This window comes from Hemiscyllium ocellatum, chromosome 12 (genome assembly GCF_020745735.1).
Source record: "Hemiscyllium ocellatum isolate sHemOce1 chromosome 12, sHemOce1.pat.X.cur, whole genome shotgun sequence".
In the NCBI taxonomy this organism is placed as follows: Eukaryota; Metazoa; Chordata; class Chondrichthyes; order Orectolobiformes; family Hemiscylliidae; genus Hemiscyllium; species Hemiscyllium ocellatum.
This window is the reverse complement of record NC_083412.1, coordinates 77358899-77383156: the sequence shown is the minus strand read 5'-3', so window position 1 is coordinate 77383156 and position 24258 is coordinate 77358899. Positions and strand designations below refer to the sequence as shown.

Genomic DNA, 24258 nt, shown 5'->3' with positions numbered 1-24258 from the left:
TACAATTTTGAAGTTGTGGACCAAACAATGACTGCAATAGGTGAAATAAGTGGGCAAAAAAAAAGTTACCAAATGGAGTTTAATGTGGGAAAAGGTGAACTGTTCATTTTGGAACGAGAACAGCGCTTTATTTAAAAAAATGGAGAAAAAAAACTGTAGAAACCTACAGCATAAAGCAATTTCAGTGGACTTGTACAGAAAACACAAAGCTATATAAAAGGTGCAGCAAGTAATTAGGAAGATTCATGGAATGTTGGGCCTTACTTCAAGGCTGTTCAAGTAGGAGTGGGTCCCCTTCTCATTGTATTCAGTTCAGAGAAAGCTCACTAGGATGATCCCAGTATGGAGGAATTGTCTTATAAAGAAGATTAAGAGGTTGGGGCTCTACTCATTGGAATTTAGAATGACAGATGATCACATTTCAATGTGAAAGATTCTTAAGGAGTTTGACAGGGTAAATGCTGAGAGTACGTTTCCCCTCATGGGAGAGTCTAGGACCAGAGGGCATTGTCTCAAGATAAAGGGATGTCAATTTGAGACTAAGATGAGGAGGAATTGCTTTAGATGGAGTCTGTTTTGAACTCCATGAAACAGATCTGTTGGGACAGAGTTCTTGTATATATTTAAGGCTGAGATAGATAGATTGTTGATCAGGAGGGGAATGAAGGGTTATAGAAAAATGACAAGAAAGTGGACTTGGAGAGTAAGATCAGGCATGGACCAGTGGAGGAGCAAGCTTGAGGAGCATAATGGCTTTCACCTGTTCCTATTATGGAAACAGTAGCCTCTCATGGGCATAAGCTGGTGAAATGGGGGGGGGGAAGAAAAAGAAAAAAGAGAAGGAATTAGTGGATATTTTAGTCACTAATCATTCCTCAAGCAACACCAAAAAAAAATTCTGATCAGTATACAACTGATTTGCAAGACTTTTGTGCTGTAGTAGTAACCTCACCTCTGAGCCAAGAGGACTGGGTTCAAGTCCTACCTAGTCCAGATGTGTCATAATATCCCTGAACAAACTGACTTGAAGAAAACTCTATAGCTACTTGTGGGAGCTTTTGGGATGATGGCTACTGCATTTCCTATGTTCTAATTTATATATAAAAAAAAAATCATTTGAGGTGTGAGCATTGCCAGTGTTTAATGACCTATCTTGAGCAGCTTTCTTGAACCATTGCAGTCCTTGGGGTGTAAATGCATTCCAATGCCATCACAGAAGGAGTTCCAGGAATTTTAGTCAAAGACCCTCAAGGTTGGAGGTATTTTAGGTGTTAGAGAAGATGTCCTCAAATGCACGGACTGAACGACCTACACTGCTAAGTGATTTAGCAGTGAACCTGCACGATTACTGCCTTTGCTGTTTGAATTCATGCATTGCTGGACATTGGAGAGAGTGTCTAGGAAAACAGTGAAATTCACAACTGATCTTGGAGGATTTTGTTTGGAATAGGTCACAGAAACACAAATTCTTTATTGAGATATGCCTCTGAACTCAAGTATTAAGTTAGCCTGAAGCAGTGTTTTGTGGAGGAATAAGACTGCTATTTTCTGGGTCTGTAGATTGGAACAAACAAAAATGGCCTTTAGCAGAGCGATATGCTCTTGTAGAATTTGATAGTTTAGGGAGAGTTTACATGTTACTGAGGATTATATCTACGACAAATACAGCTTGTTGCAAATCCTATCAGATCGAATGTATCGGTTGGAGCCACAGTTAGAGACAAATGAGGAATTTACAAGAGCAAGGAAGTGTGATGGGTGGCAGTTATGAGGGAAGAAAAGCTGCAGATAGTCACATAGATGAGTTAACTCCAGGAAAGGTAAGAGAGATAGGCAGGTAGTGCAAGAGTCTTCTGTAGCTATCTCCATTTCAAACAAATATACTGTTTTGAAGAATGCAAGGGATGATGGATTCTCAGGGGAATGTAGCACGAATGGCCACATTGCTGATATCAAGACTGGCTCTAATTAAATGAGGGGTACATCAGGTTCCAAGTGACCTATTGTGTTTGGGGACTCTAGTCAGAGGCACAGACAGGCGTTTCTGTAGCCAGCAGGGAAAAGTCAGAATGGTGTATTGTCTCCCTGGTGGCAGGATCGAGGTGGTCTCGGAGAGGGTGCAAAATGTTCTCAAAAGGAAAAAGAGGGACCAGCAGGAGGTCACTGTACATATTGGACCCAATGACAGAAGAAGGGAAAAAGATGAGATTGTGAAGGGAGAATAGGAAGTTAGGCAGGAATGTAAAATGGAGATCCTCGAAAGTAGTAATATCTGGATTACTCCCGGTGCTGCAAGCTAGTGAGGAATAGGAGGATAGAGCAGAAGTATGCTTGCTGAAGAGCCGGTATATGGGAGAATAATTCACATTTTTAGATCGTTGGAATCTCTGCTGGGGGTGAAAGTGATCCCTACAAGGGTGGATTGCACCCGAGTTGGAAGGGAACTAATATACTGGCAGGGAGATTTGCTAGAGCTGCTCAGGAGGATTTAATTAAGGAGGGGTGGGGGGTGGTGGTGGGGAACCCAGAGAGACACTGAGGAAAGAGATCAATCGGAGACTAGTACAGTTCAGAAAAGTAGTGAGTCAAGCAAGGACAAAGCTGAGAATGATGTAGGACTAATAAGTTAAACTATTTATTTCAATGCAAGGGCCCTAACAGAGAAGGCAGATTAACTCAGGGCATGGTTAGGAACATGGGACTGGGATATCACAGCAATTACAGAAACTGGCTCAGGGATGGACAGGACTGGCAGCTTAACGTTCCAGAATTCAAATGCTATAGGAAGGAGAGAGAGAGAGAGAGGGAGGCAAGGAAGGAGGGGGAGTGGAGTTTTTGATAAGGGGTAGCATTATAGCTGTACTGGGGGAGGATAACTTCCCTGGATGTATGTCTGGGAGTATTTGGTGGAACTGAGAAATAAAAAAGGAATGGTCACCTTACTGGAATTGTATTATAGACTCCCTAGTCAGCAGGAAATTGAGAAACAAATTTGTAAGGAGATTTCAGTGATCTGTAATGAATAATAGGGTGTTTATGGAAGGGAAATTTAAACTTTCCAAACAGACTGGGACTGCCATAGTGTTCAGGTTTAGATGGAAACAAATTTGTTAAGTGTGCACAAGAAAAAACTTGAGCCAGTATGTGGATGTACCTACTAAAGACGATGCAAAACTTGACCTTATTTTGAGAAATAAGCAGGGCAGGTGACTGAGGTGTCAGCGGGGATGCACTTAGGGGCCAGCGACCATAATTCTATGTGTTTTCAAATAGTGATGGAGAAGGACAGACTAGATTTAAAAAGTTGAAGTTCTAAATTGGAGGAGGGCTAACTTTGATGGTATTAGACAAGAACTTTCAAAAGCTAATTGGGTGCAGATGTTCGCAGGTAAAGGGACGGCTGAAAAATGGGAAGCCTTCAGAAATGAGTTGAGAATCCAGAGACAGTATATTCCTGTTAGGGTGAAAGAGAAAAAAAAGGCTAGATGGAGGGAATGCTGGATGACTAGAGAAATTGAGAGTTTGGTTAAGAAAACAAAAAGGAAGCATATGTCAGGTATAGACAAGATAGATCGAGTGAATCCTTAGAAGAGTATAAAGGCAGGAGGAGTATACTTAAGAGGGAAATCAGGAGGGCAAAAAGCAGATATGAGATAGCTTTGGCAAAAGGGGTTAAGGAGAATCCAAAGGGTTCTTACAAAATACATTTAAGGACAAAATGGTAACTAGGAAGAGAATAGGCCCTTCAAAGATCAGCAATGTGGCCTTTGTGTGGAGTCACAGGAGATGGAGATATTAAATGTGTATTTTGCATCGATGTTTACTGTTGAGGACATGGAAGATATATAATATATATAGAATGCGACGTCTTGAAAAATGTCCATATTACAGAGGAGGAAGTTCTGGATGTCTTGAAACACAAAAAATGGATAAATCCTCAGGACCTGATCAGGTGTACCCTAGAACTCTGTAGGAAGAGAAGTGATTGCTGGGCCTTTTGCTGTGATATTTGTATCATCGACAGTCACAGGTGAAGTGCTGGAAGACTGGAGGTTGGCTAACATGGTGCCACTATTTAAGAAAGGTGGTAAGGAAAAGCCAGGGAACTATAGACCTGTGATCTTGACATTAGTGGGCAGGTGGTTGGAAGGAATCCTGAGGGACAGGATTTGGAAAGGCAAGGACTGATCAAGAATAGTCAACATTGCTTTGTACATGGGAATTCTTGCCTCACGAACTTGAGTTTTTTTTGAAGTAATAACAGTGGATTTATGAGGGCAGAGCAGTCGATGTGATCTATACAGACTTCAGTAAGGCTTTCAACAAGGTTCTCCACAGGAGACTGGTTAGCAAGGTTAGATCTCATTGAATACAAGGAGAAATAGTCATTTGGATACAGAGCTGGCTTGAAGGTAGAAAACAGGGTGGTGATGGATGGTTTGATTTTCAGACTGTAAGTCTGTGACCAGTGGAGTGCCACAATGACCAGTGCTGCGTCCACTACTTTTCATCATTTATATGAACAATTTGGATGTGAACATAGCAGGTATATTGAGTAAGTTTGCAGTTAACAACAAAATTGGAGGTGTAGTGGACAGCGAAGGTGGTTACCTCACAGTATAGCAGGACCTTGATCAGATGGGTCAATGGGCTGGATCGTCTCAGATGGAGTTTAATTTAGATAAATGTGAGATGGTGCATTTTAGGAAAGCAAATCAGAACAGGACTTATACGCTTAAAGATCAGAGGGAGTGTTGCTGAACAAGAGACCTTGGAGTGCAAGTTCATAGCTCCTTGAAAGTGGAGTCGCAGGTGGTTAGGATAGTGAAGGCAGCATTCAGTATTAGATTAGGTTCCCTACAGTGTGGAAATGGGCCCTTTGACCCAACTAGTCCACACCAACCCTCCGAAGCGTAACCCACCCAGACCCATTTCCCTCTGACTGATGCACCTAACACTATGGACAGTTTGGCATGGCCAATTCACCTGACCTGCACATCTTTGGATTGTGGGAGGAAACCGGAGTACCCAAAGGAAACCCACGCAGACACGGGGAGAATGTACCGACTCCACACAGGCAGTCACCCGAGGCTGGAATCGAACCTGGGACGTTGGTGCTGAGGTGCTGCAGAGTTAACCATTGAGCCACTGTGCCACCCCAGATGCAGTCTTTTATTGGTCAGAGTATAAGGAGTTGGGAGGTCATATTGTGGCTATACAGAATATTGGATAGGCCACTTTTGGAATATCGCATGCAATTCTGGACTCCTTATCAGAAGGATGTTGTGAAACTTGAAAAAGGTTCAGAGAAGATTTACAAGGATGTTGCCAGGGCTGGAGAATTTCAGAGGTTAAATAGGCTGGGGCTGTTTTCTCTGAAATAAGGAGTGACATTATAAAGGTTTATAAAATCATGAAGGGCATGGATAGGTTAAGTAAACAAGGTCTTTTCCCTGGGGTGGGGGGTTGGGGTGGGAAGAGTCCAGAATTAAATGGCATAGGTTTAGGGTGATAAGGGAAAGATATAAAAGAGACCTAAGGGGCAACATTTTCATGCAGAGAGGGTGGTACATGTATGGAATGAACTGCTAGAGGAAAATGGAGGCGGCTTGTACAATTACAACTTAAAAGGCATTTGGATAGGTATACGAATAGGAAGGGTTTGGAGGGACATGGTCTGGGTGCTGGCAAGTAGGACTAGATTAGGTTGTGATATCTGGTGGGCATGGACGAGTTGGACCAAAGGATCTGTTTCCATGCGGTACATCTCTATGACTGGCAATATATTTACAAGTTGAGAGCATGTGCTAGAGAAGCACAGCAGGTCAGGCAGCATCCAAGGAGCAGAAGAATCAATGTTTTGGGCAACAGCCCTTCATCAGGAATCAGCTCTTGCCCGAAATGTCGACTCGCACCATCACTCGATTCCGATCTCCAGCATCTGCAATCACTTTCTCCGAATATATTTCCAAGTCAGGATGGTGAGCAACCTGGAGAGGAACCTGATGGTTTTCACCATGTATTTGTTTCCCTAGAGGCAGTGGTAGGAGTTATGGGTTTGGAAGGATCTCTCTAAGCAACTGTACTGAATTTCTGCAGTGTCTGCTTTGGGATGTCTTGGGAATGTGAAAACTGCCTTACAAATGCAAGAGACAAGACGGATTAGGTTCATAGTTATTACAAATTCTCCAAATGCTGATTTATACTTATTAAATCAAAGTTAATTGAGAGCAATATTAAACTGGGTATGAAACTGGCATTCCATTAAATTTCAGTTTCTAGTCAGGAATGCAAGACTAAAATTACTCCTAAATTTCAGTCACCTTACATCAACTTTAATCCACTCAAATTGCATGAAATCACAAAAAACATAGCAAAAATGGAAAACGTCTTCAATTTAACAAAAGGGCTGGGGCCATCATCCTCACCTTTGCTTTTCTTCACATGCTGAGAGAGTACACATTTTGTTTCCACGGGGTCAGAGTGATCTTCTTCAGAAGAAAACACTTTTATTGAGACACAGTATCGTGTGTTAGGTTGTAAATGGTCAATCTGTTCTTTAACAGAAATGTCCCTTGTACTACCAAATACTTCTCTATTCTGTTAGAAAGAAACAAATCAGAGTTACAATCAAATCAACAGGATGACAAATCACAGAAGATTTAAGTTTATAAAAGTTAAAATATTGCATTCAAATGTCTGAACACCAGTTTTTAAGCGTGCAGTCAGTTTAATTCTGTACAGTTATCAGCAGCACTGATTCATTGTAGTTTTAGAAATTTTCTCATCTCCATTCAAGCTTAAGCTGACAGGAGGTAGAAAACTTATTTTGAAAACCCAACATCAGCTCCTTGAATCACCTCATTTACCTTTCCTTTACAAAGAAAGGAAAGCACTATCAGAAAAGGTGCACTGTACGTGACAAACTAAGGAGGTATCAAAACCACTTGCATATAGAAGGCATTGGCAGCAGATGCATGGTAATACCATCACCTCTGGGCTCCCCTCCAGGCCACATATCAATAGAAATATATTACCATTCCTTCAGTGTTGTTAGGTTAGAATCCTGTATTGTGTAAAAACAATGACTACAGATGCTATAAACCAGATTCTGGATTAGTGTGGTGCTGGAAAAGCACATCAGTTCAGGCTGAATCTGAGGAGCAGGGGAAAAAGAAGAAAAAAAAAAGAGACATTTCGGGCAAAAGCCCTTCATCAGGAATACAGGCAGAGTGCCTGAAGGGTCTCTCCAACCTTCAGGAAGGTACTTATTTGAGTATAGGAGTTAGGAGGACATATTGCAGCTGTACAGGACATTGACTAGGCCACTTGAAATATTGCATGCAATTCTGGTCTCCCTCCTATCAGAAGGAGGTGGTTATGAAACTTGAAAGGGTTCAGAAGAGATTTACAAGGATGTTGCCAGAGTTGGAGGATCGGAGCTACAGGGAGAGGTTGAATAGACTGAGGCTGCTTTCCCTGGAGCGGAGTTTGAGAGGTGACCTTAGAGAGGTTTATAAAATCATGACGGGCATGGACAGGATAAATAGACAAAGTCTTTTCCCAGGGGTGGGGAGTCCAGAGCTAGAGGGCATAGGTTTAGGGTGGGGGGGGGGGGGGGGGGAAAAGGAGGAGAAATATATAAAAGGGATCTAAGGGACAGCTTTTTGATGTAGAGTGGTAGGTGTATGGAATACACTGCCAAAGGAAGGGGTGGAGGTTGGTACAATTCCAGCATTTAAAAAGGCATCTGATGGTTATATGAATAGGGAGGTTTAGAAGGATAATGGGCCAAAGTGCTCACAAATGGGACTAGATTAGGATAACTGGTTGACATGGACGAGTTGGACCAAAAAGGGTCTGCTTCCGTGCTGTACATCTCTGACTCTAAGGCACACAATGCTACAACAATGCAGCATGTTTGAATTTCCAAACAACATTCAATAAAAGAGGGTCATAAAAAAGAATTACTATACAAGATAAAGTTAATGGCATTACAATTGGTTGGGAGTAAGGCTATGAACACGGACAGAGATCTGACTAATAGGAAAGAGATTTTTCGGGATGGCAAATTACAATTCAGTGTTGAAACCTCAAACATTTCCAATCTACTATTAATGATGTGAATGAAGGGACTGAGTGCATTGTAGCCAAGCTTGCTAATGATACAAAAACAGGTCAGAACACAAGTTGCGTGGAGGCTACAAAGAGTCTGCAAAAGGGTGCAAGTGGTTAGATTTGGCAGGTGGAGTCGAAAGGTGGGTGAACACGATTGCCTTTTTGACAAAAAGAACAAAGGCAGAGTATTGTTTACATGGAAAGACTGCAAAATGCAGTGGTGCAGGGGATATAGGGGTCCTTGAAATCTTGCCACAAACTCAACCTCTACATTTTTGCACATTTACAAAAGCAGGCCATTTGCAAACCTGGTGTTTTGTTCAAAGAGTGGGGCTACAATTTTCACATTTTATACAGCATCAAGATCATTCATTCTTCATTTTGTATTTAATAATAATTTGATTCTTTCTCAATGTCCTCATCCTTAAATAGAACCATGAATACCTTACATCTCTTGAAAGGGCAGACTTTATTTAATATCAGATGAGATTATACTCCATCAAAACACACATCCACCAGCCTAATTATATTGTTGAGTGTCTGGAAGTACAACAGACAAGGCATCAGGACTTTAGATCAGAGTGGTGCTGGAAAAGCACAGCAGGTCGGGCAGCATCCGAAGAGCAGGAAAAGAGTCGTTTTGGGCAAAAACCCTTCAAGGCATCAAGGCTACCTAGTCAAGTACAGCACATATCTGTAGATTAAAGCTTTCTAATCTACTCAATCTGGCAGTGAAATCACCACCCATGGTACTGACAATAAGAAATCCAAAGTTAAATGAACCTTACTCATACAATTATGGTACTGTATGTCATTGACTGGAGCCGCATTAGTAGACCATATAGATATTCAAGTGACAGTTCTGCATCCTGAACTGCACTGGAGGACTACGGAGTAATCACCAAAGCAATTCATGATTTGTTGCCCTCTGGCACATGCCTCACAACCTCACCATTAAGGGATAGCACTTCTAACTAGTGTACAGCCACTGCTGGAGGGAGGAAGAAAAGAAGACAACCAAAATATAGTTCTCCGCTAGTCAGGCTGTGGTTGACTGGCTCATCTAACAGCAATACTATTGAATGCTAATTCCCCACTCACCAACAGCACCATAACTTATCCTAACAGTACTTACTGTTCATCACCTGGGACAATACAAAAACAAAAAATTGTACAAAACTGACATTTTAAACTAACTTTGTCAATTAACCTAGCCTGGTTCAATACCTTCATGATAGTTAAGGACCTTACAAGTCAACTTCAAGCACGTCTGTTTGGATAGCTCTACTTCAGCAAAGCAGCAACAGTCTGGGCTGGGTGGCAGGGAGTGTCAGTGGCACAGGGAGGAAAGATATTTCAATCCCAAGAAAGGACAGGTTTATTCACCATGGAACCACTGCCACTTCACTTGTGGTGGTATTTCGGCAATTCAACTCGTTAAAAGAACAGGTTGTAGTTACAACCTGGAATCGAACATCTCACAATGAATTCTAAATCCGTGTGCAGTGGTGAGTAAACAAACTTTTGACCAAGAACAGAAATGAAGGATGACATGTTTAAATAGCACAATCTATAAATTTAGATATTGTGAGTTTTTAAATTTTAACTTGAAGCCATCTCACAGGAAAGCCAGTAGCACAGATCAAATTATTTAAAAAGTAAAAGGGTCAATTGATGACAGTTCAAAATGGACTCTTTACAATGACATTAAGTTTTCTATGATTCCCATGATTGCATGGAAAGGTTTCCCCAGAGATCAAGGTAGCACTTATAACTGGAACAGATAAGTGAAAAAAAAAATCTATCATCCAGTTACCCAACATAGTACTGGACATAATTTCTGAGAAATTGTCTTGGTCGAAAACATGTTATTCAATCTTTTCAAACCATACCTTTTCCAACTTTCCATTTTTAAGCACTGAAATGTGATACTGCAATGTTGCATGTAGATCTAGGACAGATATTAATCCTAAATTATAAATACAGGCAGGAGTTGCAGGAGTATCAAAATTAATTTTGAGGACTCCAAGAGGGTTTTCAAAGATTTGAATATTAACTGGTCTTATTTTTGCTGTAGAAGAAAGATAAAACTGAATTAAAGGAGGTAAAAATATTGACAAATAAACAACATTAGACTATTAAAAGAAACTAATACTTTAAACTGGAAGAAACTTTGAATTTATTAGGTTAAAAAAGAAGCATTTTGTTCTGTTGAAATTAATAGACCTGAAATCATTGTAGTCAACTTTTGAAACCAAATTTTATTTTAATTGAGCTAAAATCTAAATCAAACAAGTTAGAATTTGGCTTAGTTTTAGGGGTTACATTCACCTTCACTATGAGCAACAAGAAACGGGAACAACAAAAAGTAGTAAAATTTAATTTACACTCAAATTAGCTTGCACATTTATTTGATATGTACATCTGAATAATATTTCCCCACTGTAGATTCTACAAGTCTAGAAAGAGTACAAGCCACAAAATTAGAAATGAGTCAGAAATCAGAATTTGTGTAAGACAAAACAGAAGTTGTTACACTTTAAAATAATTGCACATAGTGTGACAAAAAAAAGAGCAAACCATAAATCATGCAAGTATTGGTTCAAGAAATATTGTACCAATCTAAGATAGATAGTAAGCTTACTGTCTCGAAAGGGTTGGAATTCCATTGAATAAGACCAATCAGATTCTTCCATTTCTGTGACTGCTTTAACTCGGGTAAAATAAGCATCGTATACATCAGTGAAGAGATTGGTTAGATCACATGTTTGATTCAAGATCAATGAACAGTTTTCTGCAACAAGCCACAAATCACTTGGATCATCTGTTTGGTTCATGGTCGGTGATTCGTTTTCTGCACCAATTTTGCTGTTTAAAATTTAAACAAATTTTGAATAAGAGCATCATATCAAAACAGTATTTTGCAGATGTTCTTTCCTATTATGTCTCAAATAACTACACAAGTAAAATCATACTATTACTATTTTAGTGAAAAGGATTAAATAAGCCAATTTATACTAGAGCACATCAATAATATTAAGGGTATGGGGCAATGGCCATTTGACCCATCCAATCCATGCTGTGATATGTTTCACTTGAGTCCTAACCATCTTTCTTTATCTGAATCTATCACTGTAACCCTGTATTCCTTGTACCTCATCTTGCTGCCCTTAAATAAATCTGAGCTATTCATTTCAATACTACTTGCAGCATCAAATTCAACATTTTTACTATTCTTTGAGCAAAGCGGTTTCTTCTAAATTTCCCTGATGCATTTTTGGTAAGTACCTTCCATTGAGTAATGCTGTTTTCATAAGAGGAAATATTCATTCAACATCCACTCTAATGAATCCTTTCGTAGTGGTGAAAAGGTTTTTCAGCCAAACACTCCGCATTCTTTCTTCAAGAAAGAAACCCAGCCTGTCAAACCTTTCCTGATATGTATACCTGTGCATTTCGGGCATTATCCTCACAAACCTATCACTTACTCTCTCCAGCACCTTGTTCTAATAATACGGTGGCCAGACTACATTTAAGAGTTTGTAACCAAGGTTCAATAAATGTTTAATGTAACCTCCATTCTATTCAAATCTGTCAAGGCAAGACTAGAGCTTAACTTGCTTTTTTGTTAAGTTCTCACTAACTGTGGCACATCATTTAGCAAGTGGTATATTTGTCCTACATGCTCAATTACTTTCTGTATTCACTTCAAAAGGAATCAGCAAATTCTCTTCTTCCGACTTTGCATTTACCAGAGTTGAAATTCATTTGCAGACTGTCCTTCTGAAACTTTACTATTTCCCTATGATTTGTTACAGTCCTCTTCAGTACTGACTATCCCCATCAAGTTAGCGTCATAGGGAAATTTAATAAATCCTACTTGTATACTTCCAAAACAAAAAATAAAAATTTGTACCATTAGTCCCTATTTGATGTTTTTTTTTAAAAAAAGTAGTATTTCTTTTAAGTAGTAGGATTTAGATTTATTACAAAACAACAGCACCATTATTACACTGTTCATTCTCCATCTAGCAAGAGTTAGAGAGAGCTTGGTTACAAATTCATCTTCAGTTGAGTTTCCAATGTCCTTTTCGTACCAAACTAACGTTACACCTGTTCTCCACCATAACATTGCTGGATTTTGTTGCTAAAAATCAGCTCATTTGCCATTGAAACCCTCATCTAGGCATTTACTTCTAGAACCAATTATTTCAACACACTCCTGGCTGTGTCACACATTGGACCCCCTGCAAACTATCATTTAATTCACAGCATGTTCCATTGCTCTATCCTCCTTGCTTTGCCCCCTGATTTTCATCAAAATCCTGGTCATGAAGTGTCTGTGCAAATTCTTATTCACAAATTCCTTAATTGCTTTTCCTTCCAACTTCACAACCTTCCAAGTTACCTGTGCTCCTGCAATTACAGACTTTTATGTATTCTTTTACGACCCTAGCAGAGACCCCAAACTTTGCCTTAAGCCCACACGAGATCCCCGTATTTTATTCTGATCCAGCTGGGGACCAGTAGTTTTGGTTGTGGATAAAATTTGAAGTCTTAAAGTAAAACTACAAGCTTCCAGTTTTAAACAAACAGAAGATATTTTACTATAGAAGAGTCACTAAGTCAAATAGTTAACATTATCTCAATACTCTGTCAGTCAGAATTAACAAAGTAAATATGAATGAACAGATGAACAGTGGTCAAACATAAGTGACAATCTGCACATCAAGTAACAGAAGCAACCAAGACCAATCCATGAATTTCTTGGAAACCAATACACAGAGGTCAGTGATCACGTAAATACTTCTAAACATTTGTCATTCTAACAGGGGATGTCATCTCTTATTTTGAGGATGTAGCCTCTGATTTGACTCACTCAGTCACTCCAACTCAGACTGCCCCATGATATCTTGCCTCCTAGTCAGGCAAAAAAAAAGACAGCAAACTACATATGAAAATATTAAGAGGGTGACCAAAGACTTGGACAAAAGAGAATTAACTTGAAACATGAGTTAGGTTTCTTCATCTTGAGCCAAGTTGTCAAAGCTACAGAGTATGCTTAGCATTTTCTGTTTATTATGACATGTTATTTGCATAATTAGGGGGATTTCAATGTTGTGAAAAATAAAGACATGACTGGCAAATCTTAAACATGGAATTACAGCAAAGTGGATTTGGTAGACAGAAAAATGCTCTGAGGAGAGAGGGTACAAGGTTGGAAATGTAGAGGTAGTTTGCAAGCTAAGGATGCTGAGGAAGTCAAATCTGAAAGGAAGAGTGGGAAGGGATTGCTTTGTTCCTTTACATTGATCATTGAGGCATTAATGAAAATATTTAAAGCAGTTTTATTTCCTGGTCTTGAACGTACATTTTCCATTCCTCGTCATTTTGAAGGCTGCTCCACTCTAGTCTCCATCCAAATACACAATTCGACTTGCACAGGATAAATTGAAACAATTATGAAAATTATAACAGCCTTGTGAAAACAGAGACCAGAGACCATTTGTATACAAACCTTACAGCAATGTATTCCACTGTATAGCGTGTAGGGAATGGCATGTCCGCCCCCGATTCCCACATTAAGACAGGATGAAAGTTTTCTGATGTATATGATAGATTGTGAGGTGGAAGCAGTACAGCAATAACTGAAATATTTAAACAATGTATAAGCATCAAATTACATTTGAAAAACAAATAAAATCAGTTATGCATAAAAATCTCAAATTCCCCTACACTTTTACTAGCAACTGATCAGATAATAAATGCTGAGAATCCATGTGTCTTTTAATTAGTTAAAATTGATGGAATGAATAATCTATTTCAAGGGTTCAGAAGAGATTTACAAAGACATTGTCAGGGTTGAAAGATTTGAGCTAAAGGGAGAGGGGCTGTTTGCTCTGGAGCGTCGGAGGCTGAGGGGTGACCTTACATAGGTTTACAAAATCATGAGAGGCATGGATAAGATAAATAGACAAAGTCTTTTTCCTGGAGTCAGGGAGACCAGAACTAGATGGCATAGGTTTAGGGTGAGAGGGGAAAGATATAAAAGAGACCCAAGGGACAACCTCTTCACAGAGACAGTGATATGCTTATGGAATGAGCTGCCAGAGGAAGTGGTAGTCGCTAGTACAATTGCAACATTTTAAGAGGCATCTGGATAGGTATATGAATAGGAAGAAAGGGTTGGGAAGGTGCTGGCAAGTAAGACTAAATTAGGTTGGGATATCTGGTCGGCATGGACAAGTTGGACCTGCTTCCGTGCTGTACATCTGACTAATTGCAAAGCATACAGGTATTCACAGCACAGAATAAAGCAATTCAGTCCCCCCCAGATCATACTCTCAAGCTTCATCCAAGTCTATCAACACATGGTTCTATTGCATCTCAAAAATGCATCTACGCTGCATTACCTTGTGGTAAGGAGTTCCACGTTCGCTCTATTCTCATGGACAGAAAGGTTACTCCTGAGCTGCCTATTGGATTTATTTGTGACCATCTGACATTAGTGGTCCCTAATTTTGGGATTCATTTTTATTTTTAACTGAAGTTCTATTGAAATTAGCAATACTTCATTGCATTTCAGTGTTATTCCCCAGGAATGAATGGTTCCGCCTTTTTTTAAAGTTACGAAAAAAAAATCCTTATTAACCCACATCACTAATTTTAATGCTTTCTGCATCAATGGGCGAAATTCAAGCAGATTAGCAAATGCATTACCCAGAGTTGAAAAGTGAGGCACGGGAAAAAGCACAGCAGATCAGGTAGCCTCAGAGGAGCATGTGAATCCAAGGGCATAAGCCCTTCATCAGGAATGTGGAGAAGGAAGTGGGCTGAGAGATAAATAGAGGGGGTGGGGGTGGGTGAGGGGTGTGGAAAGTAGATGGGATAGTGATAGGAAAAAGGTACAACCGTCCTGCTCCACTGTACTTTTTCCAGTGCGACACATTTCAACTGACTCTCCAGAATCTGCAGTCCTCACTTTTTCCTACAAACATTACTCAGCTATCAGCTGACTGCAGAATACTGTAGGCTAGAAATACACGCCAACCTATCCCACCAGATTCATCTTGAGATTAGATAGCAGGAGATGCATTGCAAACTCCCAGCAGCAAAGTACTTGAAGTACAATCAAAATGAGAACTGAAAGGAAAGATGTTGCCCATGGTCTTGCAAGGTGGCAAAAAAAATCTTAAACAAGCACACTGTCTTTCAAACTAGTTGAAATATTAAGTTGCTACATATAATTAGCACATGCACTTTATATGCTATGACTGCAGTTCCATCACAATATTTTGTTGCAGAGAGAAAAAAAAAGACATTGGTGTCTTGTCAAAATGCTGATGGAATGCTTGGGGTAAACTGATGAATCAACTTCAAACACCTAGTGGGGAAATCAGTATAATCATTTTTAAAAATGATATCATGGAAATAAAATGCTCCAAGTATAGACTTTACTGTTACTTAAGCAAACCAAATAAATAAAATGTGAGAAAGCTAGATCCTATAAGTTACAAATAGAAAAAAAACAAAATTAAGTAAATGGTAGTAAAAGCAAAATATTTCATTTTCAGCATCTGCAGTAACAGAAAATATTGGAGGTACTCAGTAGGTTGGCAACCCACTAAGAAGAGATAAACAGATAAGAGATGGGGAAATATGGACATAAGAATGGGTGCAGGCTCTTCAGTCCTCAAGCTCATTCAACTATTCAACGAGATCATGGTTCCATATTCCTGTCTTTGGCTCATATCCTTTAATAACTTAGATAATTTTAAATCCAAGATTGCTTAACAACAACTGATCCAGCATCCACTGCTGAAATGAACCTGTCAAAGAAGTCACGTCGGACTTGAAACGTTAACTGTTTATCTCTTCAGACGTCTGCTGAAATTCTCCAGCATTTTCTAAAATTTGTTAATTTATGCAAGATTAAAAATAAAATGGCCATCTAAATTGGTAGCAGTGTCCAAATTTAATGTCTCAGGTGAAAGACAGCATTTCTGAGAATACAGTGTACCATTAGGACTGAAGGTTAAGTGCTAGAATCGAAGAGTTGGGCTTAAAGCTATGATTTTAGGGTTAGTTGGCATCAGTAGTGTCACCTGAGATTTAGCTCAATACAAAAGGGTGAAACTGAAGCTGGAATATGGATCGAGGAAAGGTCCACTATAAAAGGTGAAGGTACAGCAATGCATCAAAAGATATTATCTAAAACATTAATAGCTGCTATTTTCTGTTTCTCCACAGGATGGAACTGCTAGCTTTAGAAATATTTCAACAACTTCTCAGCTCAAGAGCATACCATTTCCTTCAGCTCAGCATGAGTAATGCCTGGAAATTGAACAGTGTTCATAATTTAAGCAAAAGATAGAGCTTAAGCAAAAGCAATTTAATGGAGGCATTTCTTACAACTGTGCTGTTGCATGATTCAGAGTAGCTCTTTTAAAGCTGGGGTGGTAAAATGGCAAGAGGAGCTTGCATCTTTCCCATATTTGTCATAATATTAGGAAAATCAGTCACCACAACATTACAGCATGCCAAAATGCCTGTCAACTAGAAGACATTGAAGTGCAGTCACTGCTGTAATCTAGTGTAAGACAGTAATCAGGATCACTGCAAGGCATAAAATTAATGATCAGATAATCTAATTTGGCGACATTGGGTAAGGTACAAAATTGGAAGAATTCCTCGATACTTTCTTGGTCACTTCTATTTTATCTTTCATGCACACTTGAGGGCAGATGAAGCTCATGGTTCAAAGTTACATCTAAAAAGTAGTACCCCTTGACAATGCAGCACCAAAAGATATTCATTGAGATCTCAAATCCTTAGAAAGAATTTGAAGCTTCATCTCTCCCAGAGGCAGGAGCATTATAACTAAGCCAACAGTAACACCCAAAGTAGCAATATTTCAAGATCAAAATAACGCACTAACTTTCCCCACAATTCTCAGAAGCACAAATTGAGCTTTCAAACCAAGTTTGAAAGATTTGAATTCTGGAAGCTAAATATGGAATATATTAACTTCAATAAAAATCACACTTTTCAGGAGAAAAAGAATAAATCTTTGAATAAATATTAGGCTGGTAAATTACACAGTAGAGACGATATCTACAAAACAAAAATATCAGTTCTGATTTTACAATGAAAAATTGCATATTTACCAGTGTTCAGAAATTGATGAAAACATAATAGGCCCAATATTATAAACATTATTGTGCCTGATTAAAATGTTAGCTCTCCTCTTCATTCATCCTGTGATAAAAGTGATTAAAAAAAAGTGTAATTCATTACATCATATAATTAAAAGGTGAGAGTTCAAGAGCAGAGACAAATTCAAACAAATTAACCAGCTTTTTGAAGTAGAAATCAAATAGCAAGACTTATTTTCTACCCAGACTATTCTTTCCTGATTAAAATTGGTTAACCAACCTGCCACATGAGATGACTTCATCAGGAACAAAAAGTTAATATATAGCACAGCTTTCTCGTGATAACATGCCCTCAAATAACACTCAAGATTTCCCTCACATTGACAAAGCTCTACACCTTCTGAAACAAGTTATAAGGTGCCGATAAATAAGCCTTTATAAATTCTGTAATACCTGAATTATTACTTTTCCTTGCTGTTTCTTGATATATTTCCTTCGACTTTGGTCTACATTGTATTTACTGCTCCAAGTAGAATATGGTGACCATGTTTACCACAGCTGCTACTGCAGATGAGAGAGTTAATTTGTTAGATATAAGAGACTTGGCAGAAAGTATCTTGAATAATGACAAATCATAAGTGAGAAGAAGTTTGATTGCAGAACTGTAAGATTATATGCAGAACAAGTTGGTTAGTCTCTTTATAATTTTTAGTTCTCAAATTTGCTTTCCTAGTAGACCTATTGGTATATTGCTGGACTGTTCAGCCAGAGACCCAAGTAATGTTCTGGAGACCCAGCTTTGAATCTTGCCACAGCAAATGATGGCATTTGAATTCAATAAAACTCTGGAATTAAGAAGTTAAATGACGACACTGAATCCTTTTCCAATTATCAGAAAAACCCACCTGATTCAATGTCCTTTAGGAAAGGAAGCTGATATTTGGCTTGTGTGTGACTCCAGACCCACAGGAATGTGGCCGACACTTAACTACGCTCCGGGCAATTAGGGATCAGCAATAAATGCTGGTCTGAACAGGGACCCCCTCATCCCATGAGGGAATTAAAACAAAACCTGAAATTTATGTAGTCAGTCAATCTCTCATGATGGTAACATTAATGGAAATATGAATGTAACAATTTGATAAATAACTGCAATTCAGTCCCATGATAAACCAGAAGAATTCATGCACTATATTGGATCATAATTAATTTCAGCTGCTCATTTTTGGATAAAGCATACACCTTGCTCTGCAGAACAAGAAACTGGCCACAACTACAGAACATTTTGTGCTTGCCAGAACTCATTTCCTATTGTGGTCTTTTATAATAACTTGGCATCGGAATAGTTCACCTATTTCCAGATGGGGTTAACAGAAAGGCTCCAAATATTTGATTTAAGCTTTCACAAATACCTGGGAACATTAAATACATCAGAGTAACGGTGATGCTAACTAGTCACTGCTAATGACTAGTTAGCACTTGACACTGCTAATGAATCTTGCCTCGAACAATGTCCCTAACTTTGATTATGTTTTTTTCATACCTCTAGAACAGGTGGGACTTGAGTCTGCACCATATGAGACCTTTCCCTATCTTTTGCCACGCCACACTTGTTAAAAGATAGTTACTTGCCAGCTGCACAGTATGTTACTCCCTTTTGGAACCTCTAAAATCAACATCTTCCTGTTATGTAGAATCAAAGATCCACTTCGATAGAGATGCCTTATTTCTCTTCACTGTGTTCAACATTTACCTACTAGTCTCCATTCTGAAAGTGACCAATTTGATATAAGATGACAAAGTTCAAAAGCTTGACCATATTTTATATCAGCATATATATGGTGAAAATTTTTTCTCTTCAAAATTAAACCGCACTGAGTTTAGAAATTTGAACTTCAGATAAAATCCTCAACACATTATCATTGCAGTGCCAAGAGGCTATTTGGCACATGGAGTCTGCAGCAGCACTACAAACAAACAATTCACTTATTGCCATTCTCCCATCTCTACGCATTCTTCCTTTTATGTCAGAGATATACAATACAGAAACAGACCCTTTAGTTCAACTCATCCATGCTAACCAGATATCCTAACCTAATCTTCTCCCATTTGGGAGCACTTGGCCCATATCCCTCTGAACTCTTCCTATTCATATACAGTATTTAAATGGCATCTGGATGGGTATTTGTACCAGCCTCCACCACTTCCTCTGGCAGCTCATTCCATACACTCACCACCCTCTGCATGAAAACATTGCTCCAAAAGGTCTCTTTTATATCGTTCCCCTCTTATCCTAAACCCAGGCCCTCAGTTTTGGACTCCCCCACTCTGGGAAAACACCTTGTCTATTTACACTATCCATGCCCCTCGTGATTTTATAAATCTCTAGAAAGTTACTCCTCAGCCTCTGACACTCTAGGAAAACAGCCCCAGCCTATTCAGCATCTCCCAATATCTCAAACCTTCCAATCCTGACAACATCCTTGTAAATATTTTCTGAACTCTTTCACATTTCAAAACATTCTTCCGATAGTAGAGACACCAGAATTGCAAGCAATATTCCACAAGTGGCCTAACCAATATCCTCTGCAGCCGCAACATGACCTCCCAACTCCTATATTCAATGGTCTGACCAATAAAAGGAAAGCATAACAAATGCCACCTTCACCATCCTATCTACCCACGACTCCATTTTCAAGGAGCTATGAACCTGCACTCCAAGGTCTCTTTGTTCAGCAACACTCCCCCGGACCTTACCATTAAGTGTATAAGTCCTGTTAAGATTTGCTTTCCCAAAATGCAGCACCTCTCATTTATCTAAATTAAACTCCATCTGACACTCCTCAGCCCAATGGCCCATCTGATAAAGATCTCACTGCGTCTCCAATTTTGGTGTAATCTTACTAACTATACCTCCTATATTCACATCCAAATAATTTATATAAAAATGAGGAAAAACAATGGACCGAGCACCGATCTGTGGCATACAACTGGTCACAGGCCTCCAGTATGAAAAGCAACCATCCACCACCCTTTGTCTTCTACCTTCGAGTCAGTTCTGTATCCAAATGGCTAATTCTCACTACATTCCATGAGATCTAACCTTGCTAACCAGTCTCCTCTGAGAAACCTCATCAAATGCTTTACTGAAGTCCATACAGATCATATTTATTGCTCTGCCCTCCTCAATCCTCTGTTACTTCTCAACAAATGAATCCATTTCAAATGCTTCAACTGAAGCAGTCTCCATCACACCCAGGCAGTGTACTATAGACTTTAAGTGCTCACAGAAAAAAAATCCTCATTACTTTTGCTTCATTTGCTATTTATTTTTAATGTTTGTGGCTTGTTTTTCCTCTAATCTTTTCATGAGCAGAGGATTCTTCCCACTTATTTGGAGACTCTCTTATGCCATGGAAACGAGAAAGAAAAAGAGCAAGTGAGAAAGCCCTTACGTGAGTGGGTGAGGTGGAGAGGATGGAACCACAGTGACCAATGCAATGCAGGAATTAAAACTCCATTGTTGGCAATGTTGCAAAGCAGTCATCATGCCAACTAAGCAAACAGACACCATGGTCTGAATATACCCGACATTGCTGTCACAAAGGGAGTTTCAGGATTTTGACCCAGTAGTATTGAGGAAATTGCCATATAGTCCGAAGACAAGATTATGTTTGGCTTGGAGGAGAACATGCAGGTGAAGTTCCCATCTCTGTGGCATGGTCAAAATAATCCCCTCAACGCTTTCTTTCATAGAGAAAGGAACAGCAAATGCAAGACAAAACTAGCCCATGATTGGATGGGCAGCTCCTCACTAATTGTGTCAGTCTTTGATTCATCCCCCGTAATTGTAGCTTTCCCAGGAATTTTAGAGAAAATTTGTTTACCCACCCCCATTTTGTTTCAGCATTGATCTGCTGCCCATGTTGTTTGACGAAACAACAAGCTTGACGAAAATTCATTGTTGCTGGAACATGGTGGTTAATTAACATGCTGGTCAGAGTGATATATGGCTTGATTAGAAGTGAGGACAGTTAAACAAGATAATTGTGAACAGGCCTGAACATAAATAAAAAAGGTAAGTCAGCAAAGGAGTCTGAGAAGTAGTTGCAAGGCATGGTACAGGATGGAATAATGGAACGTTACAAATTTTTGTACAAAAATGAAACAAAGCTATATTTTCAAGAAACTCTTCACACAGCAGAGTCAAGGATTTAACCAAATTAATTTATATAAACATTTTAAATTTGAAGTTAGTTTCAATACTTTTTTTTAAAAAAGTCACGAGTAGGTCACAAATAATCTAAATGAATTCTGTGTCTAACAAAAGACACATCTTTAAAGAACCAAGACATCCCTAACCTATTTAATCTCATCTGCTAACTGCATACCTTTTAGTGCTGATATGCCATGGTTAATCCATTGGAAATTCAACTAAACTGATCGTACATAGTATCAAGCTGTCAGCAAGCAGGGCTGCAATGCAAATCTGGCAATAATTAATTCAACGCTAGAATGCTCTTTCAGTCACTTTGAGAAAAATAACTGTAGCTTTCTTAAAATTATTCACACTGCACAATTTCATACCTTTTAATCGCCATGTCCTTCTTTTACACTCATTTTAACTCCATCACTTGTATCTTCCCAATTGCAACTTCAATTCATCTTTCAGTGGCTTCAAATTCCTACAGCTTGGCCATCATTCATATTCTGTGCAGACCTTTAATACAGACATTAGATGAAATACAAGTTACTGAAGCTTTTCTACAATCACTATCATCAGGGAGAAGGTACAGAAGCCTGAACACATGCACCAGCTGGTTTCAAGATAGTCCATGCAGTATTCTAGCAATAGGGTAGAAACTCCCAAACTCTCAGCATTTGCTTGTACCTATGTGGTTTTTGCCACTGTTTACCTATTATTTAGGTACCTATGCTATTTAACAATGTGATCTGCCTGTATTGTTCGCAAGACAGAGCTTTTCACTACGGCTTGAACATTACAGTGAAACAGAAACAAGAACACGCCGTAGAAAAAGCTCCAAACGCAAAAGAAAATTGTCAACTCTAACACTCACTTGAAGATGTGTTCGTGGCCCTGACTGGCTTCATACGAGCTGATAGATTGACAATATGAACACTTCGTTCTGGACCATTTAGCCTAAGGTCAGAAATCTAACGACACCGGGTCGTTTTCAGACCTTGTCCACCTGCGGCATTGCCACATCTTGTAACCCAAGGGCCGCCGGCAGAAATAACAATTAACACGGATCCCCTTCCCTTTGGGGGCCTGAAACTGAGATATACACAAGCTCTTTTTTATTTGCACACCTTTGCGGGAGGTTCAAACAGGGAAGTTTTAAGAGGTGACCTGTGCACTAGAATAAAACGTTACACCATTTCAGACGGTCAGAACAAACCTCAGCCTGAACCCCCGACCCCACTAACATTGCACTTCCTCGTCACCCTCCGACAATATTATTATTATAATCTCTCTCCTTTTCGGGACCTTACCTGATGTCGGTGAGAGGAAAATAAAAATCCGCTAGTTACGTGGGAGAGAAACGACCTTTAATGCGTCTCCCCCTCCCCCAGCCCCGCCCCGCCCCGCCCCACACAGATTTAAACGTCTTTCTCCACAAACATCAGAGCAACAGCATCGAGGCGAAAGCTTCCTCTTCCAGTTTCCCGTCAGGCTCCACGAACGTCGGTCTCCCTTGCCTCGGTTCGGTATCGTTGGCAGGCCGTAGTGAGTGGGCTATGCCCCCGAGACCTGTCTATCACACCCGTTTTCCCCGCCCACAGATTGTGAGGTCACAAAGCCCACAGCTGTCAGCCTTTACTGACAATCACGTGACTCAGGGCTGGGTTTGCCAATGGAAGCACAAGGGAGGGAGGCAACTATTACTCATGGCTAGAAATATCAACACAGATACTGTGGAATACTGCAATCCCCTCTGCTTGCTACACATACAAGTATCTGTAAAGAACACATGGTCGTCAGCCCCATAGTTATTAACTTTACATTGAACTTTTAACACAAAACACTCCCTACTGGCCTGGATGGGTATGACTGAAACAAGACTTGACACCACCCAGGACAAAGCAACCTGCTTGAATGGCATCACGCCCACTCCCTTCACCCCTGGCTTTCAGTGGCAGCAGTTTCCTCAGACAGCACTTTCCGAAGGAGAAAGTGAGGAATGCAAATGCTGGAGATCAGTCAAAAAACGTGGAAAAGCACAGCAGGTCAGGCAGCATCTGAGGAGCAGGAGAGTCGACTAAGCTTTTAATCAGGAATGGACGGGGGGGGGAGGCAAGGGATTGATAGATAAATGGGAAGGGGTGCGGGGCTGGGGGGAAGGTAGCTGGGAATGCGATAGGTGGGTGATGTTGGGGGGTGATGGTGATGGTCAGAGTGGAGGGTGGAGCAGATAGGTGAGAAGGGAGATGGACAGATAGGAAGGTGCTGAGTTAGAGGGTTCGATCTGGGATAAGGTGGGGGCAAGGAAGATGAGGAAACTGGTGAAATGAACATTGATTCTGTGTGGTTGGAGGGTCCCAAGGTGAAAGGTGAGTTCATAGAGTCATGGAGATGCACAGCACGGAAGCAGACCCTTTGTTCCAACTCATCCATGCGAACCAGATATCCCAACCCAATCTAGTCCACCTGCCAGAACCTGTCTATTTATCCTATCCATGCTCCTCATGACTTTACTCCAGGGAAAACAGCCCCAGCCTATTCAACCTCTCCCTATAGCTCAAATCCTCCAACCCTGGCAACTTTCTTGTAAATCTTTTCTGAACCCTTTCAAGTTTCACAACATCTTTCCGATAGGAAGGAGACTAGAATTGCATGCAATATTCCAACAGTGGTCTAACCAATGCCCTGTACAGCCGCCACATGACCTCTCAGCTTCTGTACTCAATACTCTGACCAATAAAGGAAAGCATACCAAATGCCTTCTTCAACATCCTATTTATC

The 24258-nt window shown here is 39.9% G+C and overlaps 1 protein-coding gene across 1 annotated transcript in view; it reads right to left on the bottom strand.

The window, feature by feature from the left end:
* LOC132821146 (interferon alpha/beta receptor 2-like) overlaps nt 1-22864 on the bottom strand; it is a 39695-nt gene extending 16831 nt beyond the window's left edge. Inside the window, exons 1-8 of the mRNA XM_060833738.1 lie at nt 22788-22864; nt 21861-21993; nt 17727-17837; nt 17286-17376; nt 13637-13766; nt 10763-10986; nt 10011-10189; nt 6429-6600 (exon numbers count right to left, since the gene is read on the bottom strand). Of these exons, the coding sequence (XP_060689721.1) occupies nt 6429-6600; nt 10011-10189; nt 10763-10986; nt 13637-13766; nt 17286-17334 (754 nt within the window). The 5' untranslated portion in view covers nt 17335-17376; nt 17727-17837; nt 21861-21993; nt 22788-22864. The remainder of the gene's footprint in view (nt 1-6428; nt 6601-10010; nt 10190-10762; nt 10987-13636; nt 13767-17285; nt 17377-17726; nt 17838-21860; nt 21994-22787) is intronic.
* Nucleotides 22865-24258: the final 1394 nt, after the last annotated feature.